General features: G+C 32.6%; 1 protein-coding gene across 1 annotated transcript; it reads right to left on the reverse strand.

The window, feature by feature from the left end:
• Positions 1-1,818: 1,818 nt before the first annotated feature.
• Positions 1,819-10,561, reverse strand: trmt10a (tRNA methyltransferase 10A). The gene is given in 8 exon segments (NM_001386359.2): positions 1,819-3,613; positions 3,705-3,810; positions 6,465-6,614; positions 8,216-8,290; positions 8,376-8,447; positions 8,619-8,781; positions 9,310-9,509; positions 10,521-10,561. Coding segments are annotated over 7 exon segments (1,023 nt in total). The 5' UTR covers positions 9,498-9,509; positions 10,521-10,561; the 3' UTR covers positions 1,819-3,344.
• Between the last annotated feature and the right edge of the window lie 216 nt (positions 10,562-10,777).

The following is a 10,777-nucleotide window of genomic DNA, read 5'->3' on the forward strand; positions in this document are numbered from 1 at the left end:
AGCTAAATTGGCTGTAGAGTATGTGTGTGATTGAGTGTGTATGGATGTTTCCTAGTGTTGGGTTGCAGCTGAAAGGGCATGCGCTGCATAAAACATATGCTGGATAGGTTGGCGGTTCATTCCGCTGTGGCGACACCTGATTAATAAAGAGACTAAGCCAAAAAGAAAATGAATGAATGAATGAAATGGAAAAAAGTTGGAATCGAAAAATAATTAATGATATATATTGAGTGAATAAACTGAGGAGATTACATTGTACTGATTCAACAATATTAAGGAATGTTTCTAGCAAATCTTAAGCCTTTTTCAGCCTTTTTGTTTTTTGTTTAATCAAAATAAAACTTTTAAGGGTCAATTGATTCACTTTTTGATGCAAATAAGGTGTGTGGTGACATCTAGAGGACAAGGAGTGGTTTTAATTTAGTTACAGAAATGCATTAAAGGGATAGTTCATCTAAAACTGAAAAAATATGTCATCATTTACATTTACACAAACCTGTTTGAGTTTTTTTTTCTGTTGAACAAAAAAGAAGTCACTTTTGAAAAATGTTGAAAGTCAGTAACCATTGACGTCCATAGTTATACAAGTACTACTGTAAATAGCTAGTTTATTGTTTTTCCTACTATGGAAGTCTATGGTTACAGGCTCTAACATTTCTTAAAATACTTTATTTTGTGTTCAACAGAAAAAAAAAGACCTAGGACCACTTGAGGATGAGAAAATAATTAGTAAATTTGCATTTTTGGGTGAACTATCCCTAACACATATTGATGCATGAAAAGTTTCTCTTTAAATGAATGTAATCTACATTTATGTTTATTAGAGGATTTTGGTCTAGATCCACAGAGTATCTCTAGATATTTTTTGATGCATATACAAATCTCCTGTTCCAGCACATCCCCAAAGTGCTCTATTGTACTGAGAGCTGAGGCTGTGAAGGATATAGGAGCTCACTTTCACGTTGCCATGTTTAGAGCAAACTATACCACCTTTCTTCCCCATTTTAATGCTCAGTTTGAACATCACACGGTAAAACAATTAATGACAAAAAGTCAAGACAACAAATATAATTAGGTTTCTTTAACTTATTTTAATAACAATAATAAGTAAAAATAAATATTAACAAAACAATTTAAGTTCTACAAAGTTGAACTTTTTTTGTAAGTTTGGTGAATGTAAGTTGAGATGACTAGAAAAGTTCATTTGATTCAACTAAAAACATTAAAGCAGCTAGATTTTACACTGCAGTGGATCCACTCAACCACATATATTTGCCTTAATATGCTGATGAAGTTCTGCCATATTTGTGTTAACAAGCAGATGAAAAGGTGTTCCTAATAAGGTGGCCAGTGAGTGTGTATACAGTTGAAGTCAGAATTATTCGCCCCCCTGAATTACTAGCCCCCCGTTTATTTTTTTTCCCAATTTCTGCTTAACGGAGAGAAGATTTTTCTTCAACACATTTTTAAACATAATAGTTTTAATAACTTATCTCTAATAACTGGTTTATTTTATCTTTGCCATGATGACAGTAAATAATATTTGACTAGATTTTTTTCAAGACACTTCTATACAGCTTAAAGTGACATTTAAAGGCTTAACTAGGTTATTTAGGTTAACTAGGCAGGAAAGGCTAATTAGGCAAGTTATTGTATAACGATGGTTTGTTCTGTAGACTATCGGGAAAATATTGCTGAAGGGGCTAATAATTTTGACCTTAAAATGTTTTTTAAAAATTAAAAACTGCTTTTATTCTAGTTGAAATAAAACAAATAAGACTTTCTCCAGAATAAAAAATATTAGACATACTGTGAAAATTTCTTTGCTGTTAAACATTATTTGGAAAATATTTAAAAAAGAAATCAAACTTCAAAGGGGGGCTAATAATTCTGACTTCAACTGTATATACAGGGTAATTCAAAAAGAATGCCACAACTTTCGGGTTGATGTCATTTGAGTGTCTGGAGGGGCTCATATTAAACATGTATGAACTTGTTTTCTACTAAAAAAACTTTAATGTTAAGTACTCTTCACATTGATTAACTACCCAAGGTTCCATCATGTTTCTTTGATTAAATACAGATTTTCAAAGTTGTGGTATTGTTTTTGAATCACCCTGTATATAGACCATCACTACATTCATCGATACTAAGACCTAATCCTATTTCAAGAGTTCACACTTAGCTTATGATTTATGCATAGCTTGTTTGACGTGCTGTCCCGGGAGAGAGCCCTGAGCTCAAGGGATCCTCGGGCCCAGGGCTCCCCCCTTTCGCAGGGCGAGGAGAGACTGAGCTCGATCTCAAACTACCCTGCTGCTGAGGCTAAGGTGAACTTCCTGAGAGTAAGACCTTACAAAAAAGATTTAGGCTTATTTTGTCTATAATATAGAGCACATTTGGATGGTGGGAAGAAACCGGGGAATGCAGGGATAACCCACACGGACACAGGGAGAACATACAAACTCCGGACAGAAATACCAGATAGCCCAGCAAGGACCCAAAGCCATTGGTATTCTTGCGGTTAGGCAACAGTGCTAGTCATTGGGCCACCGTGCTGCCCATTCTGGATAAATGTGGAAAAAGGGGCGGAGGGGGGTTTCTTCCAGACAAAGATAGTTGTGGAAAGGAAATGAGGATATATATGACTTAGGATACTATGATTGGAGGATCAAGATTAGCTAATGTGGGCCAGCTGGGTCAATTATGAGCACATGCTCCTCTTGAAATGTTTAAAATTAAACTTCACTTATTTATAACTAAAAACAAAAGTGGACTGAAATATGAGGGGAAAAAAGGTTATATTTTTCTCACTGGAATTTGAGATTTTTGTACCTCCCTTTTGCTGTCTGATTGGTCCATGGTCTTATTTCTTTTCTGATATTGGCTGGCTTACATCTGAATCCTGCCATGTCCAAGCTTGTTCTCTTGGCCCACAGGTTCAAATCCCTCTGTGGCAGAACAATAAAAACTGCAGATTCAGTTTCTCAGTTAGTCAGAAAAAATTTTTGTTGTTTTTTTAATCCTATTCATTACAAGAATGTGATTTAGAACAATATAGGAAGTGCACAATGAAACCAGGTTCTCAGAGATATCAAATAGTCTCAATGAAAGATTCATTGTTAGCCGTTTTGTGGTTTTGGCCCGTTTTGTTGTAGTTTTTCCTCACAGAACTACACATTTGTTGTTTGTTATTTTTTATTCTTATTTTACATTTAATTTGTTTCAACAAAAACACATTTAAGTCGAACTTTTACATATCTAAATCAAGATAATATCGAACTTAAAATAAACAAACAGCCATTAAAAAAAAAAACTGAATGAAAAAGCATAAATATAAATCTCTACTCTGTGTTTTTGTTAGTGGAATCTGGCTGGTTTGGCACACGTTTGTGTTCTTAATCTTGTTTGTTATCTGATTGGTCCTTTGAGTCTGTTCTTCTTTCTGATAGATGTTCTGAGTCTGAATCGTCATCAGACTCTTCTTCATCCTCATCTTTTCCGAGTGTGTTCTCTTGGCCCATCGGCACGGCTCCCTTCCTCTGCGGCAAGACAGTGAAGAAAGCTTCTCGCCAGTCTCGTTTCTCCAGGAATGCTAAGATGATCTCGAAAACTGCAGCAAGAGGCAGATGAATTGATTTATTTAGAGCTGTAGTATTTTACACAAAAGACTGGATATTTAGTGTATAGGGGGGTCATCTCACCGTGATTGACAGCCAACACTTTGCGACTGTTCATCTTGACAAAACTGCCTAATGGAAGCTGAGCATGGGCAATGCCGAGCTCTTGTGCAAGGTTAAATGTGATGCCCTGTAATAAAGCAACACAGTAAAAAATGCTGGCTTCCACACAAATATTTCATGTTGTTCCAACACAGCTTAATTAATTGAACAAATAAGTTCAATTGTGTTGATCAAGGTTATTTTAAATAAGTAGTTTGAACAAGAAGAATTTGTATGAATTTAAATACATAATAACAATAATAATAATAAAGAGTTCAAGTGATAATAATAATAATAAATAAATAAATAAATTATATATATATATATATATATATATATATATATATATATATATATATATATATATATATATAAAAATATAAATGTATATATAAAATCCTTGTGAAATTTGGCTAGCACTTGCCTTAGCAGTCATAAAATCTGAAAAAAAAGACATCATGTTTTTGAAAATCTTTACAATGGCAAAGCTGATTTCATTATTCAATGTGTCATGCTTCCTTTATACAGTAAGTCAGTCATTTTATTATTCTAAATACAGATTTGCAGTGCTGTTTAATAAAAAGAAAACAATAAATGCTGGAAACAAAAATAAATCTTTATTCTGTCATTTTTAATCAATATAACACTTCTGCTGAATAAAAGTATTGATTATTAATTATATGTAGTGAATTCCACAAAAACGGCAACTGTAAGATTTATTTTTACTGTAATTATGGCCTAAACACCCCCTTTTCTTCTGTAAATAGTTTTGGTATAAAGGGATAAAATTAATAATGCAAATGAGCATTTTGTTCTGTTGCTGTCATGAAGAAATTTGCGGTTCCTCTTATCCCCAATTAAAGAATCTAAACTGGAAAATCTGTAAAAGTGTTAGTCGTTGTGAATTGAAATCTCTTTGGAGTAAAAAAAAAAAGAAAAAAGACTGAGAATAAGAAATGGACTGAAATAAGGAGGCTGACAAATCAGCTTTGAATCACAGGAACGAATGATCATTTTAAATATATTAAAACAGACTCTTGAACAACTCTATTAGTTGGATCAGCTGTGCTTGATTAGGGTTGGAGCAAAACTATGCAGAGCTGCAGCCCTCCAGGAATTGAGTTTGAGATCTATGCATAGACTTGATAAATAAACCTTTGGCAAAACTTTATTGTCTTTATATTTTATATATATACTGTATAATCACCTGCATACAAGCGGATGCAGCCATTTTAATCTTTTTGGTTTGAGACTTCTATTCACATTTAGACGTTAAAAACAGCTTGTTTTGCTGCTTTCAGTTGCAAATTGATGTTCTTATTATACTCTTCTACTTTGTCTGTATAGTCATGCAAACACTTGCTTGTAGAGTGTTTTCTGCCATTTATAATCCCTAGTCATTTCTCCCATAGGCAACTGAATCAGAAGGTCTAAAACAAGTGCACTTACGCATCGAAGACTAAGGTTAATGTATAACAAGTTGTTTTTTTATATATAAGCACAAAACAGAACAAAAAAAAAGCATTTTCACAATCTGTAATCATTTTTATACAAATGATAATAAAAAAAGAAAAGAAAAAAGTGAGACATAAAATAATAAAGAAACAAAAACAAAAACGCCAGTCCATCCAAACATGCACCATACAGAATAAATAATATTGGTAAAACATTTAGATAGATTGTTAGTGATTGGATGAGTGTTAGACGACTGGGTAAAATTAAGACTTGTTTGAAATAACTTAAGACCTACAACACAATATTTAACTGCTTTTAAGACTCTTAAAGGCCTAAAATTTAGTTTTTGAAATTTAAGACATTAAGTCATTTTGAGAGCCCGCAGAAACCCTGATATCGTGATATGTATGAAGTTTCATCATATGCTTTGAATAACTCTATTTGGAAAGTGTTCATTAATTTAGACTGATTGCAAAAAGGGATTGAATCAAGCATAAAAATAATAAAACAAATTACAAGCAAGGTTGCTTTATGTTTTTGTCAAACAGCATTCAGGTAAAGAAATTGAAAGAAAAATGCAAACACTACATCATCTTCGTTGTAATGTAAACACTGCATCATATTCATTGTATAAATAATAAACAAAAATGTATCTTCATCACCTTCACTTTACGTTTGGCAATAATTAAATTTACCACTTCTGAGAACTCTGCAATATTTAATAAAATGTGGGATCCAGCCTTTCTTTTTCTAACACAACATAAAGACTAATAATGTTATTTAATTTCTAAAGATTTGTAAGCTTGTTTTTTTTTTTCTCTCTCTCGCTTTACATCCACTGCGGTGTTTTTTTTTTTTTTTTGTAGGTCATACATCTAGTATGTTGCCATTTTTTCTTGTTTCATGCTTTATTTTACACTTTGCATAGATTATTCTTACATGATGGGTTTGTCTGTCTGTTCTTTGTTTTTAAATATCTGCAAAAACTGTAATAAAAAAAAAAAACCTTTATTAAAAAGTTACAACTGGTAAAATTTCTTGTGCCTGAATGCTTTAAACTCTTAAAAAATCATACAGTCACAGGCCTCAAAAACACAGGCAGACTTTCTCTTTAATAAAAAACTATGGCTCCTGGTCAACTATAAACCCAACTGTACATTGCATATCCTGCGATTTGACCATTGCAGATGCGAACATTGTGATCCTGATGTTGAAAAGATATATAGTGCAGCCCTAGAAGGTAGGATCTTCTTTCAGTTTTTCACTTTGTAACTGTGAGACTCTCACCTTATGGTGGTTGTGGTCCACCAGACCGCCGATCACATAGGCTTTGTTCTCATCTAGCTCCTGCAGCACATTGGGTGAATCTGAGGTGAGGTAGACCAGATCCTCCTTCTTCAGGATTTCATGAAATGCATCAGTTTTCACATGGACATCCTGCACCACATTCAGATTTACATCAAATGCTTCAAGGGTTTCCATTTCCCATAATTCTCACATCTTAAACATACCAGTGCTGCAAACTCATCTCACCCAAACTGAAAATTCTGCCATCATTCACTCAACATTCACTTGTTGAAACAAACATGTTTCAGTTTATTTTTTCGGTTGAACACAAAAGATTTATTGAGTACTTGTTTTCTCTAATATAGAAGACAATGGTTAACATTTTTATAAAAAAATTATTGTGTTTAACAGAAAAAGGTAACTCAAAGATTTTAAACCACTAGAGGGAGAGTAAATAGTGAGTAAATTATCATTTTTGGGTGAACTATCCTTTTAAGATCTGTTATTCATTGAATAATGTTTGTGCAGAACTGATAAACAGTCCAGGGGTTGGATCTTGGGTTAAAACAAAAATAGAAAGAAGGAAGCTGTCATTTTTACTGTTGTATTGTATGTACAGTTTCTTTTACATACATTTGATGTATTACACATTTAATATTAACTGATGTACTCATTTTGTAAACAGAAAAAAAAAGCTAAATAAAAAGTGTATCTTATTTTTTTAATTCTAAGATGTTTCCTTATATTTATGGTCAGAATATTTTAAGAAATAGTTGACCTAAAAATGAAAATGTACGGTTAATTTAATCACTCTTAAATTTAAACAGCTTATAATCTAAACAGCTCATTGAATAGGTAGGTGATTTATTTTCCACAGCAAAACTTTCAAAAAGGTTAAGCTGAATCCATGGCCCTTTATTATTTTTATTATTATATTTTTTATTATTTGAATAATGCAAAGTCGATGGTCACCCGTTTTCAAGATTAAAATAAACGCATAGAAACAAGTCCAAATCACCCACCATGGCTCCCGATGATACACTAAGGACTTCTGAAGGGAAACTACTAGTCTGTGCAAGAAATTAAACATTAATTACAATATTATTAGCATTAATCCACATACTGGGTAAACAGTTCCTAGTCACTTCATGACATATACTCACAGAGACATATGAGAAAGAGTGAGGATGCACAATTTTGCCAAAATGGTAACCTGTGATTGTCCAAGATAAAGAAACTTCTCTAAAAATTACATTTACATGAAATGTTAATGAAATTGTGTCTCAGTGTGAGCTCGCACATACTGTACATCAAGCGACTGGAGGCTCACAACACTGCTGTACACACTAAGGACTGTTCACCCAGATTTGGAAATTAACACTAATAATAATAATAATAATAATAATAATAATAATGTGTAAATAATGTTCAATTTCCTACAAGGACCAATTGTTTCCCTTCATAAGACCTTAGTGTATCATAAAAAGCCACAGAGATTGATTTGTATATATTTATTCATAATCTAAATAAACAGTAACCATTGACTGCCATTATATGAATCCCTGAGTACCATGGATTGAGCTAAAAAACTTCTTTAATGTTCTACTGGAGAAAACAAATAAAGGATGACCTGAGGATGAGTAAATTAACAGTAAATTTACATTTTTTGATGAACTATCCCTTTAAAAAAGGTGTGAAAAAAGGTAGATTTCTGTAATATTTATCATTAGTACTGTCATTTCATATCTTACCTTCCAGTTAACCCAGCCTTTATTAATTTCATCCATAATTTTCTTTAACTGACCACCATGACTCGTGAGGTAAAACTGTTGAAGAGAAAAGGTCATTAATTGAAGTTAATCTTGAATGGTTTAAAGATCATCATTAGATCTATATGTAGAAAACACTTGCCTGAGCTGGATGAAGGGTGCGTCTGTTTTCAGCATAGCATCTCTGAATCTGCTTGTGAAGCTTCTTTACATCCTGCACCATAATAAAGTGTATGCATGCTTTTTATATTCTGTGACTTCTCTTTAAAATCACTTCCAACAAGATCTTTCTGTGAAACTGACTGTATTATGAAAGAAATCAAGGTAAGATGTGAAGTGCATATCACTGAACTAGTGTCAATAATAGGGCTGAATGTGCAGTTACCTTGAGCACCATGAGGTTATCAAAGCTGCAGTCGATGATCAGTCGTAGAGAGCTGGGTTCCGCTGACCTGCGCAGACGCTTCTTTCCTGTCCACTCCACTCCATCATCTCCCTGCGCTTGTCTTTCCAGTTTCCTCTGCTGTTTTCTTTCTTTCCGCTTCTGTCTGTTCAACCAGGGAAAAATGCATTACACTCTAATAGACAATGGCAAAATAAGACTGACAGACTGAATGAAGTAATGCATGAAAGAAAAAAAAAAAATTATATACACGTGAGAAGTTTACTGAATGTGTAACAGTATAGCAAACAATTTTACCCAAGGTTTTATAATTGATGATTAAATTAATAAATAAGAAATGAATGATTATTACTAAATGATGTTGTTATTCCCATCTAGTACTAAAATTATTAAATAAATCTGAAATAAATAAAAAAATATTTGATTAAAAACTTCTACATAAAAAAAACTATTAAATTAAAAATGCCAGGAAACAAAGTTAAAAATAACAAACTAAAACAGATATAAAAAATAAATAAACAAGCAAACAAACAAACAAATAAATAAATAAAGGCACATCAAAAGATATCTTCAAAACTGAAAACTAAAAATATTCCAATAAAAACTGAAATTAAAATGTAATATATAATATATAAATATATATATACTACTATATCAACATTAAAGCACATACTTGCGAAGCTCTCTCTGTTCTTCCCACTGTTGACTCTTAAGAAGCTTCTTTCTTTGTCTTTTTGACATTGTTTCTACTTCTCCAGTTTGTACAGTCTCCTTTTCATCTTTTGCAGGTTCATTTTCATTGTTTGCACATTCGTGGTGGCTCTCCTGCACTGCAGGTTCATCAGCCTTTCCAGTGGCCATCTGATGCGAAAACTATGGACCAGCAACAAACAGTTTAATATGAAAAATGACTGACCATTACTTTTTTTTAAAATGACAATGTACCTGATATTCACAATTTTGTTGCTAATTTTGCATAAGTTTGTTTCTGAATAATTTAAAAACATTTACAGGTACATAGATTTCGAAATGGATATTACACATTTCAGTGGTGAACATTTTAAGAATCACTTAACGATAGTTCATCCAACCTATGAGTTTTGTTCTTCTGCAGAACTCAAATGAAGATATTTCGAAAAATGTTTTTAACCAACCAGTCGATGGCAGCCTCTAACTTCCAGACTATGTTTTTTTAACAATGAAAGTCAATAGATAGCATAAATAGCTGTTAGATACCCGTTTATGAAAATGATTGATAATATCTTCTTGTGTTTGTTAACGAAAAAAGAAACTCGCATAAGAGTGAAATATATGTAGTCAGAGTAAGTAAATAATAGAAGAACTGTGAACCATCTTTTTAAATGAATTATAATTCTCAATCAGTGAATATTTTAAGTGAACTGATTTGAAAGATTCGACTCAGTGTGATGATTTAGTATCCTGGCCACTGTTCGAAACAAAATTATATCTAACGTTACACAATAATGTAACAACACCCATTTGCTTCTGATTTAAACAATTTGTAACGTTACCGTAGGCAAGTTTAACGCCAGCTTATCATAATAATAGAAAGGTTTCTGCCAACAGGCTATAACGTTACCTCATAATATTTTCTGTCACTTTCAACTGAGATATTTGAATTAATCGTTTAAGTAAGTATTATTTCCTTTTATTATTATACACGTTATATTACACATAACGTTATAATAAGTCAGATAACGTTACACCTCAGCAGTTTTACAAACATCAGCTGCTTCAAAGTCTATGAAAATAACGCAAAACATCAAAGTATTTTAAAACAGCCATACTTCGTAAAATGTTAGTGACAAGTGTTAATTTACTTTTAAAAAATAGTAGAAAAACAAATATGAAAGAGTGGAGTACCTCTAAACTGCTGTCTCTGCTGTGCTGTTGTCATCTCATGTGCGGTAAAATTTGCTGCGTCATTTAAAAGCGACTCGTTCAGACGGTACAGGCGTACACAGTCCGCCATGTTGTTGAGGGCAAATAAGGACGTTAGAAACCTTTTACATTTTTGTTTTGCACTTAAAATAACGATACTAAATCTGCTGCTATAAATTATCATATTTTGTTGAGCATTTAGAAACGTACACATATTTCACACCATCAAAAACTATTGT

The sequence above is a fragment of the Danio rerio genome, chromosome 7 (assembly GCF_052040795.2).
Source record: "Danio rerio strain M-AB ecotype USA chromosome 7, GRCz13ab, whole genome shotgun sequence".
In the NCBI taxonomy this organism is placed as follows: Eukaryota; Metazoa; Chordata; class Actinopteri; order Cypriniformes; family Danionidae; genus Danio; species Danio rerio.